The 24,082-nt window shown below is 38.3% G+C and overlaps 1 protein-coding gene across 1 annotated transcript in view; it reads left to right on the top strand.

Annotated features, from left to right (window-relative positions):
* CATSPERE (catsper channel auxiliary subunit epsilon) overlaps positions 1-24,082 on the top strand; it is a 177,328-nt gene that overhangs the window by 17,287 nt on the left and 135,959 nt on the right. Inside the window, exons 5-7 of the mRNA XM_044003183.1 lie at positions 5,482-5,506; positions 15,462-15,539; positions 20,845-20,951. Coding sequence (XP_043859118.1) covers positions 5,482-5,506; positions 15,462-15,539; positions 20,845-20,951 — 210 coding nt within the window. The remainder of the gene's footprint in view (positions 1-5,481; positions 5,507-15,461; positions 15,540-20,844; positions 20,952-24,082) is intronic.

Below are 24,082 nucleotides of genomic sequence, written 5' to 3'. Positions count from 1 at the left end.
TTGTCTACTTAAGACAAAACAGAGAACAACCCTGCTTGCTAGCGTTATTCTCTCGTTCTGTCCTGGCCTCTGAGTCCTGTCTATCTACCTTTTTGCCTATACTCATGATATACATATACCCTTCCTTCCTTTGGTTGACTAACATGAACATGACCTTAATAGTCTTGTGTCATCTTTGAAATCTCTTATTTAGCTAGATTTACAATCTTTGAATCTCCTTAACAACTTTGCACCATTGCTGCCCTCAACCCAGCTTGATAGAGTAACGGTTAGAAAATTGTTGGGAAAATAAAATACCTTATACATTAAAAAAAAAAAAAAGAAAATTGTTGGGGGGTAGGATATGGACAAAAGAGCCTGGCTAAAAGGATATAGCTTCCCTGGCCAAACTTTGCCCAGAACTCACACTATTATTGTTTTTTTGTTTTTTTTTTTGGTGAGGCAGTTGGGGTTAAGTGACTTGCCCAGGGTCACACAACTAGTAAGTGTCTGAGACTGGATTCGAACTCAGGTCCCCCTGAATTCAGGGCCAGTGCTCTATCCACTGCACCACCTAGCTGCCCCCCAGAACTCACATTATTAGAGATATCCTATGGTCCTTCATTGTACCCCTTACAATCCCCTCCACCATTACTCATCATACTGTAGAAATATTTTGACTTACTGGCCTAATTTGGGGGGCCTAATCTGACTGGAGTACTTAATCTGGGACTACTGACTGTTTGGTTATCTGACTGCTATTAATTTAATATGGGCTATTTATAAAGTTCCACCACACTGCTCCACTCCCAAAATTGATAAGCAAAAGATTAAGAAGCCTCTTCCATTTTAACAGCAGAGGGTTTATTTATGAGATACAATTTAAAATTAAGAATACAGGGAAATAGGGGCAGCTAGGTGGCGCAGTGGATAAAACACCAGCCCTGCATTCAGGAGTGCCTGAGCTCAAATCCGGCCTCAGACACTAGACACTTACTAGCTGTGTGACCCTGGGCAAGTCACTTAACCCCCATATCCCCGGGGGAAAAAAAAAGAATACAGGGAAATAAAATGTACAACCTGACTGTGTTCTGGCATGTCTCTTTCCACCTGCTGTGCCTGGAACTTTTTTAGCCTCCTCCTGTGTACCAACGGACCTTCTTCCAGCATTCCCCTCACTGAAAAGCCCCCCCCCCCCTGTTCCGTATCACTCTCTGTCCCTTCTTGCTCTTAGCCTTTTCTCCTTCCCCTATCTCTTAGTGCTCTAGCCTTTCTGTTCTCTTAATCTTCGCTTTCTCCAACCTGTACCCTGTGCTGACCGCTTCTGTGCTCTCCGCTCCCTCTTAGTCCTCTGGCCTCCCTTCTCTGTCTGTTCCTCCCTTCCTGTCTATATATATATATATCTATCTTCCTTCTAACCACTCAAACCTCAGGGCTTCCTGTGCCCCCACACACACCAAGTTAATGTCCCCTGCGTACCACACCCAGGGCTCCAGGGACCCATGCCCCTTGCTGTGTGCCAAGGACCTCTGCACAGGCTATGCCAGAGGCCGGCCTGGACTGAGTCCAGGATCTCTCAGATAGATCTGCTCAGGGCGGAGGGAGCTGGGGCTTTTTTTCCCCAGCCATCTGACCTGGCTTCTTGCACATCCCACGGGGCTTTTTTGGCTCAGCTGAAGCGAAGAGGGAGGGGCACCAGCCCCTCCCACATACAGAAGAAAAACCTGAGGGCCTAAGGCTTTCTAATCTCAGTCCAAAGGTAGGGTCCCCAAATCAAAATAAATTTCCACAATACCTTCCCCCCTAGCATACTTTACATAGCTAACCAGCAGCTATGATAATTGGGGAAGGGACCAAAGTAGAGCTAATATCATGGGAAGGGTGAGAAAATTATCAATGCTTTAGCAATCCATGTTCTTGCTATCATCTCTGCCCAGGACCAGAGCCTTATTCACTAGGGAGGATAAGTAAATTAACAGTATTTCATCCTTCTATTACCACCAGCTGGAATGGAGTGAAACTCCCAATGCTTGTTGGGAAAGGCTAAGAAAATCAACAATGCCTCATCCCTTAACCTCAGTCAGAGACCTAGACCCAGCCCAGGCCTTAACTCTTGGAACAGGTGAAAAATCAGCAAGCTACAAACCAACAGTACCAGCAAACAGGGCTCTGAATGGAGCTGCTCTTGATTACTAGGGATAATGAGAAAATCTACAATGCCTCAACCTTTCACAACCACTGAGAGTCAAGACACCAAGACTGTCATATGATCAGAGCCTCAGCCTCTGTAAAAAGTAAAGAAGCAACACTAAATAGCCATCCATGACCACTGAGCCATGCTTGACAGAGATGTTGTTGCTTGCTAGGAAGGGTTAAATAAATCAATAATTTTGAGAATTATTATATAAAAAAGATTTATGTAAATACATAAAAATAATGTGTATATATCCATATATATATGAATTATTTAAATAAGAGAGATTTTGAAGATGACACAGAGCTATGAAAGTCAAGTCCAAATTAGTCAACTGAGGGAGAGAGAGGCAAATATGTATCCTAAATATAGGCAAAAAGGTAGACAGACAGAATTCAGAGGCTAGGAAAGAATGAGAGTGACACTAACAAGTGGGGTTGCTCTGCTTTTTTCTTATGTAGAGAGTTGATTTAGGGCAACCAAACCCTTAGGATACTTAAGTCTAGGGACCTGTGGTAGAGTGGATTTGAAGTTAGGGGTCTTGGATTCCAATTTCATCTCTGTCATTGGTTATCTGTAGGACTTTGGACAAATTATTTAACTTCCTTGTGCCTCAGTTTCCTCATCTTTACAATGAGCATGTTATTTCTGTTATTATATGAGCATGTTATTTCTGTTATTATATGCCATCTGTAACATGTACTCTCTGCAGAGGCCCTCCCTTTGCAAGACCAATGTCAAAGCGTTGGTTCATGAGGACAAAAAAAATTGCCCCTCTGGACAAAACTTTCCTCTCTTCCTTTTCTATATTGTTATTTACATATTGTTAGCTAGCATAGGATATTATTTTTGGTTGTTTCATTGAGCAAACACATTCGTTTTTCAAATGAAACAAAAGGGGGGACTGTAATGATTAGAATGATGCCTCAGAGGGCAAGGCCATGTGGCTTTTCCTTGGCGTCAGGAAGTGACGTTTGCTCATGGGTGCTGTCTATCAAGGCTACCAGCCAATCAACTTGAGGAGCCTCCTATTTTCTGGGAGGAGACAGGAAGGAGGAAAGAGGGCCTGCGTGGAGAGTACTCTCTCTTTTGGGTTCCTGACTTGATGGTGGTGGCGGTGGCAGAGGACTTCACAGGAAATTTGAGGAAAGCTAGGAATGCCAGGCTGTTGGAATTCTGTTCTCAATCTTTTTCTTTCTATTTTTCAATAAACCCTTAAAAACCTAAACTCGTTTTATCAGTGATTTTAGTCAGTTTCCCCCAAAACTGGGGGAACAGATTAGAATCCACATTTAGAATCTTAAATTACACAACTTGATGACTTTTTGGGGGGGGCAGGGCATTGGGGGTTAAATGACTTTCCCAGGGTCGCACAGCTAGTAAATGTCAAGTGTCTGAGGTTGGATTTGAACTCAGGTCCTCCTGTATCCAGGGCTGGTGCTTTATCCACTGTACCACCTAGCTGCCTCCTAGATGACTTCTAAGAACCTTTGTAGCTCTTATGCTCTATGCTCCTATTATCCCTTTATAACTACGTAGTGCCCAGATATCAGGCCTCTTGCCACCGGGATCAGAGCCTGTGGGACCAAGCTTCTTACCACCAGAAGCTTGTCCTCTAAGAGCATAGTCACAGACACCAGTCCAAGCACATCTCCCACATGTACACATCAAGCATCCCATTGCCATTTTGGGATGAGGCAAGGAATGTAATGTCAAATGTGAATCCGGTCAAGGCCCTGGAATACTGATTACGAGTATTTAGTATTCCAGTTTCCCAATCCAATTGCTTCCCCACCCCTACCCTCACTCCTACCCCACACCCTCAACCATCTATTTGGAGAAGGAAAACCATCTGATCCCTCCCTCCATCATAATAGAATCTTTTGGGTGGAAGCTCCAATCAGATCATACTTTCCTATTACCAACAATCCATCTGTCCAAATCCCTAGGCTTCAGAGTGACAAGCTACCTAAGCAAAACCTCCCTTATCCTGCTGTCTGTCCCTGCTCCCTCATCTTCATCCACCTTAGCCTTAATTGCCCCACTCTGCCCTGCTTTCTGTTGTGTCCTCTAAAACTCCTGTTGTTTAAAAAAAAAATTCCTTTTATCTTAAAGCTCTTTGCTTTATATTCCCTTCCATCTTCTTGCATTCACAGAAACCTGACTTTCCCAAGAATAACCTACATCCCTGGCCTCCCTTTCCATTGCAGGGCATTCCTCCTAATGCTTTCTGGCACACATTCCTCCCAGGAGGAGGAGATGACATAGTCCTTGTTCTGAGCTGTCAGTTTCAGACCCTCCACCTTCAACAATTACTTAGCAATCTCATCTCCTATGGAATTTTCTCCATCCAGATAAATGACTGTATCCAGATTCTAATTGTTATCTACCAGCCTCCAAATCATTACCCTCCTTTCTCAAACAGTTGTGAGCACCTGGCTCACAGTTATCTTCTCTCATTTATATATTTACATTTACTTCTCTCATGTATATATTTACAATTACTTCACAAACATTCATACTTGGAGACTTTAATATACTTGCTGCTGTCCTCTAAACATTCTCTATTTATTAGTTTTCTATAATTCCCTGCACTCTTTGCTTCTCAGCCACACACAGGATTATATGTGATTTTACCATTACCCATAGATATTCTTTCTCCATTATGAATGCTCTGACATTCTTCTCTCTTGCTACAACCATCTATCCTCTTATCTCTGACTGCAGCATCTAACCACATCACCCCTTTTTTCCTATGCCATCAGTCCTACTCAGCATTCAATTTCTTTCCTTCACAATCTTAACCCTATAACTAACCCTACTTCTTCACAAAGAGATAATGGACTCAAAGAAGAATAAGACATATTTTTGGACACAGCCAATAAGGGAATATAATTTGCATGACATCATATATTTGTTACAAGTGCTATGTTGTTATAGCTTTTTTCTCCCTTTTGTCCAAGGGAGTATGGGTAGAAAGGTGGGTTGGAGGGATATGAATGATTTAAGGGAAAAAAGTCATTGGGTTATCTTTTTTCCTTTTTAAATGAAGAGAATAGAAGAGAGGCCAGAAAGAAGCAGAATAACCTTGACAAGCTATAGGCTGAATTTATATGTGGGTGTTCTAGATTTTTAAGAAACAGTGTGCTGAAAACAGTTTTGAGATTAATTTGTCAATGAATATTACTGACACTAAAGAAAATATACCCAAGGACCTTGTAATATTTGCCCATATATAATTAAAAGTAGATGCATAACAATTATAGTTTTTATTTATTGTTTATTTAAACATGTTTATTTTTTTCCAGTGACTTGGAAAAGGAAGACAGTCAGGTAAGATTAATTTTTATATTCTGTATATCATTTGAAGATATTTATTATTCATCACCTTTCTAATGCTCTAGAATTGTAATTTGCAACTCAGATGTTTGCTTTATTTGGAGGAAGGTAACAAAAGCAGTGAAACAAAAATGAGATGTAACTCAGAAAAAATGGAGATAATTGCTTAAATTATTTTTGGCATATTATCAAAATATTTTCTGTTATTCTCAACAAAACTTAATAGAATACCAGGAAATAGCATTTGGACTTCTGATTCATTTTTCTTTAGCAATGTTGGGATATTCAGCAATGAGGATCCTATTCACATCCTCTAAAATGTCCTTTGGCTAACTCAAATGCTGACATGGAGGAGGAGCAAAGAGTACCACAAAAGGGGTTTGGGGTGGTGGGAGGTAGAGTAACAAGGCTGTTTACTGCCCGTGAAGGAGATATTGACTGATGAGTTCAATTTCAATCTATGCCTGTGAAGATCATAGAAATTTAACCACCATCATTAAAGTCCACTAGATCTATTTGTGTAATGTTTTTAGGACCCCAATGAAATTAATACAAATGCCTTGGATCTTTTTAAAATTCAAATTTTCTTTCTTATTATGAACTTATCATTAACAAACATGAACATTTCAGCATAGAAGGAATAAAAAAAGAATTATATATGAAACCACAAGTTTCTGTTATGTGATTATTTTTTTAAGTATATACTAAATCTAATAAGATTGAACTGTTTGGGTCCAAAAAGAATTCCCAAAAGAGCTCAAAAAGATCTTAAAAATCAAATAAGTGAGGTAGAGGAACAATTGGGAAAAGTAATGACAGTGATCCAAGAAAAGAATGAAAAAAAGAGTCAACAGTTTGGTAAAGGAGGCACAAAGAAATAAAAGCTCAAAAAAAAAACAACAAACCAGAATAGGCCAAATGGGAAAAGATATACAAAAATCTATTGAAAATAACTCCAGGGGGCAGCTAGGTGGCGCAGTGGATAGAGCACCGGCCCTGGAGTCAGGAGTGCCTGAGTTCAAATCTGGCCTCAGACACTTAACACTTACTAGCTGTGTGACCCTGGGCAAGTCACTTAACCCCAATTGCTTCACTAAAAAACAAAACAAAACAAAACAAAAAAAAGAAAAGAACTCCATAAAAAGCAGAATTGACCAAATTGGGGAGGAGGGAGATGTACAAGAGCTCACTGAAGAAAATAATTCCTTAAAAATTTGAATTGGGCAAGTGGAAGCTAATGATTCCATGAGATATGAAGAAACAACAACATAAATTGAAAGAATAGAAAAAGAATGTGAAATATTTCATCGGAAAAACAACTGACCTGCAAAATATCTCAAGGAGAAACAATGTAAGAATTATTGGATTACCTGAATGATATTAAAAAAAAAATTAGGGGGTAAGAAAGATTGATGCGCTGGAAGAAGAGGAAAAAGGAGAGGTAGAATGGGGTAAATTATCTCACACAAAAGAGGCCTGAAAGAGCTTTTACATTGTGAGGGGAAAAAACTTGGGAGTGGGTAGACAACTCTTGAAACTTATTCACATCAGAATTACCTGAAAGAGGGAATAACATACACACTTAGTTGAGTATAGAAATCTTTCTTACCCTACAGGGAAGTAGAAGAGGAGAATAATAGAAGGGGATGGGATGGATTAAGAGCAGTAGTAGTCAGAAATAAAATACTTTTGAGGAGGGACAGAGTGAAAGGAGAGACTAGGATAAACAGGCTATGGGGGTGAGTAAGATAGATGGCTATACACAGTAATCATAAATATGAAAAAAATTTATATCAAGTCTCCCTCATAAATGCCCTATTTCTCAAATATTTAGAAAATGGAGTCAAAATTATAAAAATAAGAGCCATTCCCCAATTGATAAATGGACAAAGGATATGAATAGGTTGTCTTCAGATGAAATAATCAAACCTATCTATAATCATTAGAAAAAACTGCTCTAAATCACTATTGACTAGATAAATGAAAATTAAAACAATTCTGAGGTACCACCCCAAAACTACCAGATTTGCTAATATGACAAAAAAGTAAAATGACAAATGTTGGAGGGGATATAGGAAAATTGAGGCACTAATGCACTGTTGGTGGTGTTGTGAACTGATTCAAGCATTCTGGAGAACAATTTAGTCCTATGCCTGGCATATAATAATTCTTAATAAATATTTTTGTTTGACTTTATCCTTGTGGATTTAACCCATCATTTAAAGAACAGCTAACTATTGGTACCAGATCTCAAACTGATAAATTAGTCTGTTTCTATACAACTTTAAGTTGGAGACAAAAACAAATAGTTGAGTCAGTTGGTTGTCAGTGGTCTTTTTATTTATAGCACTTCAAGTTTCACAACAACCCTGGTAGGTTGTCAGCAAAAATATTATACCAGTTTTTCATATGAGTAAATAGTGTCTAAGAAATGTTAAGTGACTTTCCCCTGATCATTCACCTAGTAAATAAACATATTCTTTTTAGCCTCAATTAATGATTAAAAAGACCAAAATAAGGTTAAAAATTTTTCTTTTTCTATTCTATTTCTTTATCAATCCTCCCATCATTAATTAATTATAATGCATATGAATATAATATGTATAATTATATATAATTATATTTTTTTCACCAAAACTTGTTTTATTAACATTTTTTTATGTATATCGTCTTATTATGGCAATTCTGTAGCTCCCATTAGTTCTGTAAGTTTTATCAAATTGTTGAGTTGAATCATTTCATTTTGAGATTTCTCATTGTAATCAGTTTTGCATTTCTTCAAGAGATATTTGACTTAGAAATAATAAGCACTGGCAACAGATTGGATATGAGGAATGAAGGAAACTTTTAAAAATCAAGGATAGTTCTAAGGATATACACCTTACTGGAAAGATAGTGGTAGCTTCAATAGAAGTGGAAGAAGTGGGTTTAGGAGAAATAATAATGGGGTCCATTTTGGATGCATTGAGTTTGAGATGCCTATGGGACAGACAGAGATTTCTTGGAGGTAATTGATGTTGTAGGACTTATGGTCAAGAGAGAGATGAAAATTACATATACAAATTTGGGATCCATCTTCATCGAGATGATAATTGAATTCATGGGAGCCAAGGAAAGGATGTATATATAAAGAGAAGAGAAAAAGACCCTAGGATTAGTGGGTGAAACAAAAATAAAGCAATAGGAGAACCAGAAGAGAGTACTATCATGAAAGGTAATGGAGGAGAGTATATTCAGAATGATGGAATAGTAAATAGGGTAAATTTCTACAATGTGGTAAAAAAAAGTCAAAGGCTGAGAAAGGACCATCAAATTATCAACTGAAATATTATTGTTAACCTCAGAGAGAGCAGTTTCACTCAAATGTTGTACTCATAAGCCAGATTTCAAGGGTTTGAAAAAGTGTGAGAATTTAAACTAATTGAGGGGAGGCATTGTTTTTGCTTTTTCTATCCCCAGTTTTTGGAGGCCAAGCCTAAGTCAGGTCAGCCTTACACCTCATCCATGCATATCATCTATGCATTTATCCAAGTTACTGATAAAAATGTTAAGTACCCCAGAGCCAAGCACAGATCCCTGGGACACTGCACTTGAAACTTCATGCCATGTTGACATTGAACTATTAACAACTGCTCTGTGAGTATGGCCATCCATCCAGTTCTTGAATCCATCTAGTCCAACACTTAATCCATATTTATCCATCTTCTCCCCAAGAATAGCATGAGATACCTTACAAAAAGCATTGTTCTGATCTAGGTAAATCATATCCAAAAACATTCCCCTTACCTATCTCTTTAGTAATGCTGCCAAAAAAGGAAATGGAGTTAGTCTAACATAATTTCTTGAGAAAGCCAAGCTGGTTCTATTTAAGCTTTGCTTTACTTTTTAGATGTTCACCATCTTTCACTTTAATGATTTGTTCTAGAATTTACCAGGAATCAAAGACAAGCCTATAAGTTTTTAGAATCTGTTCTCTTCCCTTTAAAAAAATATTTTGGAGGGAGCTGCTGTGCTGAGACAGGAGTGGAGCCCAACCCCACAGTCACCCTGACATAGATCCAGTTATAGGAAGGCCTCACCAGAGAAAGAGACCCCCAGAGCCTCTGAATATAGAGTACCAGTAGTCATTTGAAACTAAGCTCACAGTCTGGTGAGAGGGCTGAGCCCTTGGCAGATGGTAGATTATAGGGGTCTCTGCTGGTGCTGAGGCAGAACTTGGGTTTTTCACCCCTGCTGGGAACCAGGAGGTGAGCTTGAGTAGCAGTGGCCCAGGTGGGTGAGAGGCACAGGCTTGTCAGAGCTGACAAACACAACACACAAAGCTGGTTGATTAGCAAGTTGGTCAGGGGTCATCTATGGACCAGGAAACAGGCCAGGCCACTGAAGAACCTGATCCTCCTTAAATCATACCACCTAGGACCTCCTGAAGCTTGGGATAGTGCAGCCTGGAAACAGTGCCCCACTTTAAGGAGTTAAAAGTCAAGTAAAAGAAAGGCAAGATGAGCCGACAGAGAAAGGTGAGGACCATAGAAAGTTGCTTTAGTGATAAGGAAGATTGAGGTGCACTCTCAGAAGAAGATGTCAATGTCATGGCCCCTATATCTAAGGTTTCCAAGAAAAATATTAATTGGTCTCAGGCCATAGAGGCACTCAAAAAGGACTTTGAAGATAAAGTTAGAAAGGTAGAGGAAAAAAAGGAAAGGGAAATGAGGGTGATGCAGGAAAGACATGAGAAAAAAGTCAACAGCTTGAAAAGTCAAATTGGCCAAATGGAAAAGGAGGTACAAAAGCTCTCTGATGAAAATAATTACCTAAGAAATAGGATTGAACAAATGGAAGCTAGTGACTTTATGAGAAACCAAGACACAATAAAACAAATCCAAATGAATAAAAAATAGAGGGCAATGTGAAATATCTTCTTGGAAAAACTGCTGACCTGGAAAATAGGTCCAGGAGAGATAATTTGAAAATTATCATTGTACCTGAAAACCATGATCAAGGAAAGAGCTTAGACATCATCTTCCAAGAAATGGTCAGGGAAAATTGCTATTCTAGAAACAGAAGGTAAAATAGAAATTGAAAGAATAACTGATCACCTCCTGAAAGAGATCCCAAAAGGAAAATTCCTAGGAATATTATAGCCAAATTCCAGAGCTCTAAGGTCAAGGAGAAAATATTGCAAGCTGCCAAAAAGAAAGAATTCAAGTACTGTGGAGCCCCAGTCAGGATAGCACAAGATCTAGTAGCTTCTACATTAAAGGACAGGAGGGCATGGAATATGATATTTCAGAGAGTAAAGGAACTGGGATTACAACCAAGAATCATGTATCCAGCAAAACTGACATAATCTTTCAGAGGAAAAAATGGGACTTCAGTGAAAAAGAGGACTTTCAAGTATTTGTGATTAAAAAGACCTGAACTGAATGGCAAATTTGACTTTCAAATACAAGACCCTAGAGAAACATAAAAAATTGGAGTTAGGGGACATACCTGGGGCCGTGCAGTGGATGACTATCTTGTGTCTGAGGCTGGGTTCTGGCTGGAATCCCCCTGGGTCCAGGGTGAATGTCCACTGTGTCACCTAGCTGCCCCATGATGACATCTTTAGGATTAAATTGAAGGGTGAGGGGAATGCACTGGGGGATGGGGAAGGCAGAAGTAGCATGGGGTGAAATCCCACATGAAAGAAACAGGAAAAGGCTTATGGAGTAGGGAAAGAGATAGGTGAGGAGCAGGGCAGTAAATGAATTTTACACTCTTAAGAATAGGCTCAAAGACCTTAAATTCATCAGAGTTACCTCAAGGAGGGATTATCACACACACACACACACACACACACACACACACACACACAATTGGGTGGAGTAATTTATTTAATCTAGGCAGTAAATGAGCCTAATACTCATCAGAATTGGCTCAAAGACCTCAATCTCATCAGAATTGGCTCAAGGAGGGAATAACATACACACCCAATTGGGTGGAGTAATCTGTCTAACCCTGCAGGAAAATAAGAGGGGAAGGGGATAAAGAAAGAGGGGCAAAAGAAGGGAGGGCAAATTGGAGGAGGGGACAGACAGAAGCAAATCCCTTTTGAAGAGGGATAGGGTGAAAGAAGATGGATAATATAGTAAATATCATGGGGGGGGAACAGTTAACAATAGTAATCATGAAAAAGAGAAAAGGGGGAAATATTGTACAAAAAATATTTATAGCAACTCTTTGTGGTGGCTAAGAATTGGGAATTAAGGGAATGTCCATCAATTGAGGAATGACTGAAGAAGCTGTGGTATATGATTATACTGGAATGGTATTTTGCTATAGAAAATGACAAACACGATGATACCAGAAGAACCTGGAAAGACTCATATGAACTGATATATAGTGAAATTAGCAGAACTGGGAGGACATTGTGCATAGTGACAGCAGTATTGTTCAATGAGCAATTGTGAATGACTTAACTACTCTCAGCAATACAATGATCCAAGACAATCCTAAGGGACTAATGAGGAAGCATACTATCCACCCCCATAGAAAGAAATGATAAAAAGAGCACTTGTGGATTGTACATACATAACCTAGTTGATGTCTTGTGGAGGGGGGAAGAAAGGGAGGGAGGGAGAAAAATTTGGAACTCTAAATCTTATGAAAATGAATGTTGAAAACTACCCTTACATGTAATTGGAAAAAATAAAACAAATGTTTGTTGCAAAAAAAAAAAATTATTTTGGTTCCATTCCAATTTCCCCTTGGTGATCAACAATCACATCTACCTTGGCCACCACATTCTAACTGTAGAGGAGTGGAGATGGAACTTTGATGGCTTCATTTAGATGAGATCCCAGTCAAAAGGCTTCATATTTTTTTTAGTGAGATTCTTGTTCTTGTTCAACTTCTTCAGGGCCTTGGAATCTTTTTTTTTTTTTTGGCAGGGCAATGGGGGTTAAGTGACTTACCCAGGGTCACACAGCTAGTAAGTGTCAAGTGTCTGAGACCGGATTTGAACTCAGGTACTCCTGAATCCTGGGCTGGTGCTTTATCCACTGCGCCACCTAGCCGCCCCCAGGAATCTTTACATCTCAGGGATTCATCACAGTGCTGCTGGTATCCCAGAATACACAGAAAATTTAGGTCAGGGTGCTGGATAGTACCAGAGAAATGTTTGTTCTTTGGGGATCATCCTTCTTCAGACTGATCTGCTGCTCTACAATTTCAAAAAACTTTCTGCATTTGCTCCAGGTTCCAGGCAAGACCTCTCACACAGTTCCATATGTAGTATCCCAAGAGACTTTACTATTCAATAGCTGTTATGCATCACAAGCCAGGAGACACCTTATCCCTTCTTGGATTCTCCTTTTCTTTCTAATAGGCCTGAAAAATAACCCCACCCTTTGAAATTTGTCCTGAGGTTCCTTTGCCAGTCTTTTCTCATTCTGAGCTTTAGCGTCACTCATGTTATTTTTAGAGGATGATTCCAGACTCTTACATTCCTTCATCTTTTGTTCATTATCTTTGCTTCCAACTTCTGTACATTTCTTTTCTTCAGTCTGAGATGGTTTGCTACTTCCCTGTGCATCCACAATGGTTTCTTCTGATAAATCCCATTATTCCTGTTCCTCTTGGTATCTTCAGAATTGCAATTTTTTTTGCAGGGCAATTGGGGTTAAGTGACTTGTGTAACGATTGGAATAACGCCACCTGCTGGATACTTACTGTAGAAGAGTTCTGCCCATGAAGGGAAGGTCTTTGAGGGCAAGACCAGGAGTCAGGAAGTGACGCAGACTAGTGGGAGGAGGAAGGAAGAGACTGGCGCTGACTCTGGGGCTCTTTCCTGAGGACGCTGGCGGAGAAGGGAGCTAAAAATGTGCTCTCCCTTTAATAGATAGGAATCTAGGCCTTTCTCTCTCTTTACCAAATTCTTATTCTCCTTAATAAATGCTTAAAAACCTAACTCTTGCTAAAGCTTATAATTTATTGGCGACCACTCATTAGATATTTTAGACAGTTTAGCTAGAATTTTAGCCCCTTAACACTTGCCCAGGGTCACACAGCTAGTAAGTGTCAAGTGTCTGAGGTCGTATTTGAACTCAGGACCTCCTGAATCCAGGGCTGGTGCTCTATCCACTGCACCATCTAGCTGCACCCCGCCCCCCAGAATTGCATTTTTAAGCATAACCTGTCCCTCCTGGGCTGACTTCCCTGATCCTAACCCTTCCTCTCTCTCCTTCCCTCACTTTCCCCTCTTTCCCTCCCTCTCCTCAAGCACTTTGATCATTTCTTACCTCTCCCAGTATTTTAGTTATCCCCTTCATCTAGGCAGCTAGTTGGAACAGTAAATAGAGGACTAGATTTGGAGTCATGAAGACCTGAGTTCAAATCCAACCTCAGACATTTATTAGCTATGTGATCCTGGAAAATTCATTAACCTCTGTCTCAGTTTCTTCATCTTTATGAAATGGGAATAATTAATAGCACCTATCTCCCAGGATTGTTGTGAGGATAAAATGAGATAAAATGTCTAAAGTACTATAGAAATTATAGCTATTATTATCTCTTATTAACTATTTTAAATGAATTAATAAATAAGTAGTTTCAAGTTCTAATATGGTGAATATCTATTTATCTATCTGTCATCTATCTATCATCTATCTATCTATCTATCTATCTATCTATCTATCTATCTATCTATCTATCTAAATATCCCACATAAACAAAAGTTCTTTGGTTTCCTCAATAATTTTGAACAGTGTCAAGTGGTCCTGAGACCAAAAGGTTTGAGAACCTCTGCCTTACAATAACAGAATTAGTTTACAAAATTTCACTTAAAACTCCTATGTATAACTGATAAAACTGATTAAAGAACAATTGCTTGGGACCAAAACTTAGAATTGGGCCCCAATTAGTGGTCTATTATGCTGCCTATTTATTAAATGGGTCAAAAACAGGAGAAGAAACACATAGTTAAGGAAATCTAGGCAATAAAATATTAGTTTTGCTAATAATTGGTAAGTCATAAGCAAATACACTCTTCCAGGGGAAAAGATCAATGTATAAAGATCTGCTTATAAACTTTGTAAATTTGTAAACCTTCAATACCATTATTTAACTTCTTTCACAAGCATAATGTTAGCATGCGCTACTTTTGTACCAGTATTTCCTAGGTCAATAAGCCCTTCCTTATAATATATGTTATATATGTGACAGTTTAAATTATTTTCATGTTGTAATTTCTAAGTATATTTTCCTTATGTGATGCCTAACTAAGCAACAGATAATTAGCTTCAATTTTTAAAAAGCTATTTCTTGCTCTGGCATATCTCTTTTTCTATTTTGTCTCATATCTTGGGATGCAGCTTACTTTGGGCCATGTACGCTCTGTCTCCTGACTAGACCTTAACTATGCTTTTCTCCCCACAGAGACACAGCTTAATCAGAGATGACATTTCATAGGGTCTCTCTATTCCTGGGTTATCCATGTTAACCCTTAGGTACAAAGGGGAAAACTGACTAATAAGTATTGGCTAATTTTACATAGGTCACATCTTTCAATGTGAGAATTTTTTTTTCCATTTTAAAGCTAAGATATTGCTAAGATATTCAATTTGAATCCTTCTTGAATCCTTGTAAATGTTAGGGAGGCAGTATAATGTAGCGGATAGAAAACTGGGGTTTGAGTCAGGAAGACTCAAAGACCTGACTCAAACATGCTGGCTTTGTGACCCTAAACAAATCATTTAACTCTAACTGTCCAAGAAGCTTTCTAAACATTTCAGTTTCTGAAAGGATACTGACCCACATTGGCAGAGGAACACCTACCATCATTGAAATCATAGATCCAGTTTCTATCCCTATTATGTTTGCCCATCTTTATATTTTGTTGAGTTAGGGTTAAGGGGGGGGAAATACTAGTGCATTTTTTCCAAAAATACCAAAATTTTCTTTTACTTTGTAGCTCATTAGGCTATGGATATATGATCCAGAAAATGCAAGTCCTGCTGAGTTGTCTGGCAATGCAGGAACACCATCAATCGTAAGTAGAAATGTTCTTTATAACACTTTCATAAATATAATTATCTTGCAATTACTGTAGATATGATAAGAAATTCTCATTCTTATAAAGAATGAAAGAAACACTCTCTGAGTGTTAGACCTGAGCACAGTGGGGTGACTAAACGCATCATCACAATTTATGGCTTTTCTGTAATTTATAACCATGTGGTTAATGTGCTTCGCGCCTCCCCCACCAAGAAAAGAACTAGATTTCCAAAAATTATCAAACATTTCTCAGAAATGCTTGATAAGCATACTTTTTGTTTGCTCTGAAACCACTTTTATTAACTGTTAACAGATACCTATGTGGGCTGGTCCTGAAGTGATTCAGAGGGACAATATGTTATAGTTGGTTGCAACCAAAAAGGTTGTCTAGTCTTGTTTAGCAGCCAGGGGCAAGAGTCTTCTCTAAGACTTCTCTGACAAGTAACCTGTTCTTTGTTCTCTAAACTTCTGCTGATGAGGGACAGCTATCCTGTCCTTGATTAATCCTGTTGCTCTAATTCCTGTCATCTAAAATGGCTGCCTGCCTAGGTGAAAATCCCTTCCTCTTGCTGTCCTTACTCATATTCTCATCTCCATCTGCTTAAACTCAGTGGTCCATCCCTTCCACTGGATCCTTGAGAATGCCTGCTTCTCTTTGTCCTCACACTCTTCTTCATGTACTCCTTACTCTTCAAGCTAAATGAAACCTGGTATATTTCTGATGACAACATATCCCTTCATACCTGACTCATGGCTCATGGTTTTCTTTGTCACACCAATCCTTGCCATCGATGCCAATGTTGAAGGCACAGATATTCATATTGATGGCCCCTGTAACACTGGCCTGTTGAATTCTAAGTTTTTGAGATCACAATTTCCTGAATTTCCATCCTACCACTGTACCATTACTTTTGAACCTGCTCTTCATTTCTTTTGTAATCTTGATCCCAAGTGAGAAAGCTTCTGGATTTTGGTGAAGAAAGAAATTTAGTGAATTAGGAGCAGAACTTTAAGGAAAACTGATGATTCTAAGAAGTTTCAAGTTTCTTAGAAGATTGGATTCTTTTCAACTAAGAGAACTATTTCTCATGCACGCCTTCCATCTTCTGACTTCTCCCCAAAAAGGATCTCATCCCAGGACATCCCCACTAATATTACACTCCTAGATTTAATTGCCCTCATTTTTATCTCTCTCTCCTACCCAGGGAGTAGAGTAAATATCCTCCTTGCTGCCCCCTGACATCTGCAGAAACTCCTTCTGCTGACTCAGAAACCTTTTCTTTCTTTGAGATTCTCTTGAATTCATATAGCATATCCAGATCCTGGTTACATTTACCTTACTTATCTAACTGGCCTCCAAGTCATTCCCCCTCCTTTTTCAATGAACCTAGTACCTAGATCATAGCATTCCTCTTTTGAACAATCACAGCCCTTATGCTTTGAGACATGTGTATACATACATAAATGTCTATGTATGTATGTGTATATTTATGTGGCTATATGTTTACACATATACAGATGTGTGTGTATACACACACATATTATATATATATATATATATATATATATATATATATATGTAATATATATGCCTGTACCTTGAAAGAATATATTATGTACTTATTTGATAGGTAGTTACAGAGAGATTGACATATATACAGATATCTGGTAGGTAGCATCCTTGTCATTATAGAAAAAGTAAATTTGGGACACTTCTTTTTGTAAAAGAAAGAATGTTTGATGTCTTCAAGTTCAGTAATTCTTTGAAGTATTTTGCTAAGAGATAACCAAAAGACCTCTGTATGATACAGATAACATGGTGATTTCCCTTCTGATTTCACTAACTCTTTCTTGTGGAGAAACTATAAACTAGATTAAATTAGAAGTAAGCATGATCATTTTCCTTTTTCCTATTTCTCGTGTTGATCCTGGGCGAGGAGGTGGCACTTAGGGTGGATTTACAAATAATTGTTAGTGTCTATCCAATTCATTTGATCAATATAGCTAGGCAAACATGAATTTTAATTTTTTTAATTAAAAGATGAAAAATAAAATCATAAATCATAAGAATCAATGAACATAACAGCTTTACATCAAAGTTGATGTTTTTCTGTAATACTCCAAAATACTCACCATAAACAGTACACTGCAAGCATGGGAGAGATCTAAAACAAAGATACAGGAAAGGAAAAGGGGTATCTTATATGTGGACCAGCAAGAAGGCCAGTTTAGCTGGTCCATAGAAAGTAAGAAGGGGAATGTTACATTACCATAGAAAGTAGGAAGGGTAATATATTAAGGCTAGAGAAATAAGTTGGAATCAAGTTCTGAAGGGCTTTCAATGTCAGAGACTTTATATTTAATCCTAGAGTAAACAGATACCACAGGAGTTTTTTGGGTAGGAGAGTAAAGGTCAGGAAGAATCACTCTGGCAGCTATATGAAGGATGTATTGGAGAGAGGAGAGACTTGAAGCAGAGCGATTGAGTAGGATTTTATTTTGATAGTTCAGGCAAAAGATCATGAAGGCCTGAACCGGGTGGTGGCTGTAAGAGTAGAGACAAGGGAGATGGATAGAAGAGATTTTGTGGAAGTAGAAATTAATTGCAAGACTTAGCAGCTGATTGGATAGGTGGGGTTAGAGAGAGTGAGGAAAAGGAAGGATGATGGTGCTCTACACAGGAATAGGGAATCTGGGGTAGAAAAAGGAATAAGGAAGAAAGGGCTTGGAAGAAAAGGGAGTTCTGCAATGCAAATTACAAGCTATCTATACTTCCTCATTGTATTGACTCATACTGTTCCACCAAAAATTAAAATGGAGGTACAGTTTTTACTCACTGGCCACCACCCAGCATATATAGCCAGCCAGGGTACCACCACTATAGTCAGAAAGTGATTTGGGGGTGGGGGGCAGGGGAGTGCAGTATATGAGTACAATAGGATGGCAGAAAATTATTTCCCCAAAGGCAACTCTTGCTTAGGTATCAGGGTTGCAGTTAGGTTATAACCAACCAACTTGGTATGGAAGGGGAGAAATTAGGACCTTGCATAGTATGAGGAGAACAGCAATGAGAGTGGACAGAGTTGGAGGTATTGGGTGATGATGGGTGAAGAAAGTGGCGGGGTTGTGTGTGAGACAACCTCCACAGTTGTCTGTCAGAGCAAGTGTGGGATTCAGTGCATCTTCCAACCCTTCAATTAGTTGATTAGACAGAATGCAAGTCATTCCCCAATTGATAAATGGTCAAAGGATATGAACGGGCAGTTTTCAGATGAAAAAATCAAAGCTATCTATTGCCATTAGAAAAAATGCTCTAAATCACTATTGATTAAAGAAATGCAGATTAAAACAACTCTGAGGTACCACCTCATACCTATCAGATTGTCTAATATGACAAAAAAAGGAAAATATTAAATGTTGGAGAAGCTGTGGAAACATTGGAACATTGTTGGTATAGTTGTGAACTGATCCAACCATTCTGAAGAGCAATTTGGAACTATGCCCAAAAGGCAATGGGACTGTGCATACCCTTTGAGCCAGTAATAGCATCGGACTGCACAGCCACACTGTGGCCTGTGGCTCTTCAAGGCGCTGATCCATGGTCGTCCGCGACTGGTGGAAGCCTACTACTACTACTACTACTACTACTACTACTACTACTACTACCAGGTCTGTATCCCAAAGAGATCATTAAAAAAAGGGAAAGGACCCACATGTACAAAAATATCTGTAGCAGCTCTCTTTGTGGTGGCAAAGAATTGGAAATTTAGGGAATGCCCATCAATTGGGGAATGGCTGAACGAGTTGTGGTATATGAATGTAATACTGTTGTGCTATAAGAAATGAATGAGCAGGGAGCAGCTAGGTGGCACAGTGGATAAAGCACTGGTCCTGAATTCAGGAGGACCTGAGTTCAAATCCAGCCTTAGACACTTGACACTTACTAGCTGTGTGACCCTGAGCAAGTCACTTAACCCTCATTACCCTGCAAAGGAAAAAAGCAAAGAAAGAAAGAAATGATGAGCAGGCAGATTTCAGAAAAACCTAGAAAGACTTAAGTAGATTGATGCTGAGTGAAGTGAGCAGAACCAGGAGAACACTGTACACAGTAACAGCAATATTGTGTGATGATCAGCTGTGACAGACTTAGCTCTTTTCAGCAATACAATGATGCAAGACAATTCTAAAGAACTCATGATGGAAAATGTTCTCTACATGCAGAAAAAAGAACTGTGGATTCTGAATGCAGATTGAACCATACTGTTTCTACTTTTGTTTTTGTTTTTTGAGGTTTTCCCTTGTGTTCTGATTCTTCTTTTGTAACATGACTAATACAGAAATATGTTTAATGTGATTGTACATATAACATATCAAATCGCTTTCTGTCTTGAGGAGGGGGGAGGTAAGAGAGGGAGAGAGAAAAAATTGGAACTAAAAATCTTATGAAAACAAATGTTGAAAACATTCTTTACATGTAACTGGAAAATAATAAAATACTTTTATGATTAAAAAAAGAAAACAAAAACAAAAAACAAAACAAAAAAATTAGTTGATTATACATCCCCACTGGTCATCCCATGATCCTTTGGATGTGTGTACATTCTACTTTTGGAGATTTCTAAACAAGATGACTTCTAATCTTCCTTCTACCTCTAAATATATAATCCTGATGGAATCAAGCTAAAAGTCATGTGCTTGTCCATTCAGCTAGCTTCTCTTTTTGTAGGACCAACCCTCATTCCTCTTTCTGTTGTCTTCTCTCTTTCATATTCAACGTATTTAATAATTTCTCTGTTAAGCCAATATTTTAGTTTTTAATGACCTAAAAACCCTTTTGTTGCTTACTTCAGTAAATAAAAAAAAAAACTTTGGTTGAATCTTTGGTAAGGATGTGAAACATCCCATCACAAGCATTACTTATGACTCAATCAGCCCAGTGCTTCTTTTCCTAATTATTTGGAGTAGGATAAACAGGCTAAGAAAACAACAAAGCTACATCTCAGGAATATACAAAAGCTTAACAATGTCTAGTAAAAATAAGTATATTATATTAATATGGAATATTGATATTAAATATTATATTAATTCATTTTACTTCTTCTTGATGGAATAAACTGTAAATTAATTTAATTCATTCTCAAATTAGCACTTTTCAAGTCTATGCTTTTATGTTAATGTATATTGTTTTAAAACTGTTTTCTTATGGCACCTTTCATATAACACTGAAATTTTAGAAGTTTAAGTTATAATTTAAAAATAAAAATACATGATAATCAAGAGTTTTTTCTTTATTTTCACAGAATTCCAAGTCACTTAGCATGCAGTTTATCAGTATGGGACAAGAACCTGCTATTCTGTCAACGATCACTAATATTAATTACCCTACATATGTCTCTACTCAAGAAGGGTATTTCACTTAATATTTCAAATGCAAAATCATTTTTTATTCAATGAAACTAAAGCTAGATATATCTTCATGAGTAAATAAAAATTCCCAGGGGAGTTTGATTTAATTTGATTTTATATCTAATAATAAATGTTTGAATCGGCTGTCCTTTGGCACAAAAGGAGATTTAAAATTGTATCCCAAATCTACCTCCAATTCAGAAGTTATAAGTCATATACCTTGGTTGGGTTTCCAATACTATATAGCAGTTCCTAAATCCTTAACCCAGGAGTTCATTTAATATTTCCAGACTGGTAATAAGTCTAACTATTTCAGGATATCTCTCGAAATCTTAGTTGAATGAATGAATGGATAAAAAGCATTTATTAAGCACCTACTACTATGTGCCAGGAATTTTGCTCAGTGCTGGGGATGCAAATACAAAAATGAGATAGTCCATGTCCTTAAGGAAGTTACATTATCAAAGGAGTGGTAGCCATTGGAGCAAGAGTTTTGGTCTGAGAAGTCACAGTGATAGTGAGTTGATCCATAGAGGAGACAATTGATATTACCTTTCCAGAAGTAAAATTACTACTGATTTGATGAATGAGCCCAAAGTTAGAGGTGGGAGTGGAGTACACATGTGTCATGGATAGGTGGCCAAAAGTCCTTGTCTGGATGGAATATGATCTCTTCTGGGGTTGGCCAAATGTGATGGGCTAGGTAAGTATGCACTCCTTTGCCAGTCTAGACAACTTAAGTATCAGGGCAGGAATTCCAAATCCAATCCCTAAGTAGATTACTTCCTACTACCACCCCCATTAGATTTAGTATACTTTTGGCAAACTCACTAGTAGTAGAAATGAACAAATTGTAGCCCTTGGTTTATATTTTGTGTTTAAAAAACAAAAAGTTAAAAAGCAAAAGTCATTCTAAATCAGAGATCAATTTAAAGTATCAATACCTGGTGAACTGTTAAGTGGAAGTGGCCCTACACCCATTAATAGATAATGGGTGATTATTTAAATTCCTTTCTCAACAAATGACTATTTGCACCAGACCCATGACCAATGTAATAAGTGGACTGTGTAACAGTCCATGTGGCCCCAAGGTAACAGGGATTTTGGGATAAATCTCAGTGAGACTGGAGTTCCTCCTTTGTGTCAATAAAGAGAACAGCTGTGGCTTGGGTGATCACTCCTTCACTCCTCTATAGTTGAGAATTACATGTGTGTTTTTTTCAGTCTAGAAGTATGATTTTATTTTTGGAGGGTATCATCAAATTCTTATTATAAAAAAAAAGATAATCTGGATAGCAACCAACATTTATCAAAGCAAGGAAGTAAAACAGTAATTGGATGAAGCTATACAATTTAGTTTAGTTGATAGAATACTCAAGAGTAAGGGGGAGAGGGACTCTACAACCTAAGAGAGAGATGAACTCAAGGGAAAGTTTGTCACTGATCAGGCATGCCCCTTGTTCTAGTCTTGCCATCTAGTCTTGGACAAAAGTAGTGGTGGCCATAGTAGCGCTTGGTCATTCCCTATATTAGCTGAAGAGAGCTTCCTCTCTTTGTTCAATGTTCATTTCCGCTCCTCCTCACGCTCTCTTGCTCAATTCACCAAATTCTCCATCAAAAAATCTATTCCCCAAACTATTTATATACAATTTGCCTCTCCCTCCTACCTTCTCCCCATCTTTGTCTCCCTGTCTCATTCTCTCTGTCTCGGTTTCTCTTTTTCTCTGTCTCTCCTGTTTTCTCCTTTCTCTTTCTCCTATTTCTTCCTTCCTTTCTACACACTCCCTACCCCACGGACAGGAAGAAACATCAATGTCTCTTTGAAGTCACATCTCCCAGAAATGCACATAGCTAGCTCCTGAGAACCTTCTCTTTACCCAGCAAGGAATAACCCTCCCCAAACCTCAATAAAATAATAGTGGTTGAATACAGTGTCCAAATTTGAAGTTGATTATGTAATATTGAGAGAAGGGACTCATGCCAAAAGACATATTTCAGGCTATAGTGTTTGTAATCAGATGTCACTTGTCTCAGAAGATTCCCAAATTTGCCCAGGAACGTGTCTGATTTTCTCATATTCCCACTATTATCAGTAGGTTGGAAGGAGGCTGTGAGGAGCACAGCAGGGCTGTACCCTGGAAATGAATGTCTAATGCTCTACATAGACCCATAGTTTGGGGAAAGAATAAGTAGATGAACCAGGATTCCATCAGGTTCAGTGCTTTTGTTCTATAGACAAAAATAATGGGGGGAGAGTGGAGAATGCAAATTTAAGTAAGTCAGCTTTGAGTAAATTTAAGTATGCTTCCAGTGGATCAGCTATTGGAGTCCAATACAGTAAGCATTTATTAATAACGTACCATATGCAAGATATCATGCTAGGTTTTAAGGATACAAAGACAAAATTTTAAGCAGTCTCTGTCTTCAAGGAACTTATAATCTCTTGGGGTGATACTAGATCTAGATGAATATGTTTACACAGTATAATTTGAAGAAGCTAGCACTGAGATTTAAGGGGATCAGAGTGTCCTATAGAAGGTGGCACATGAACTGAACCTATAAATAAGCAAGGGTTGAGGTGAGGAAATAGCATATTCCAGGCATGGGGCAGAACATGTACAAAGGCACAGATGGGAGATGGAGCATAATGTATGGGGAAAAGCAACAAGGCCTGTCTATCTGGAAAGCAGCCTAGGAGAGGGGAAATACAGAGCAATAAGCCTGGAAGTGTAATCTTTAAAGAACTAGGCAATTAGACCACTCTGCTTAGAGTGGGTGATAGAATGCCACAGCCTGATTTGTCTAGTGTGAACACACACCAATTTTTTTTCCCCATTAGGTATGAACACCTCTCTATGTATGACAGGATGTCTGTTCATATTGGGTGAGGGGCATGGTCACACACTCTTGGTCCTGAATAACACAATAGAGCTAAGTTGGAATCAAGGGTCTGGCATCAGAGAGGAGATAATATTCCAGCCAAACCCCAGAGAAGGAATTTTTCTTCTTGTTTTAAATATAGATATTTATTTTATTTTTAACCTTCTTTCCTTTAGAAATTTTTTAAGTTCCAGATTCTTTCCCTCCCACCCCTCCCCTATCCACTGAGAAGGCAAACTATGTCAACTATAC

The sequence above is a fragment of the Dromiciops gliroides genome, chromosome 4 (assembly GCF_019393635.1).
Source record: "Dromiciops gliroides isolate mDroGli1 chromosome 4, mDroGli1.pri, whole genome shotgun sequence".
NCBI classification, from domain to species: domain Eukaryota; kingdom Metazoa; phylum Chordata; class Mammalia; order Microbiotheria; family Microbiotheriidae; genus Dromiciops; species Dromiciops gliroides.
The sequence above is the reverse complement of the archived record's forward strand: the minus strand, read 5'-3'. Positions and strand labels throughout refer to the sequence as shown.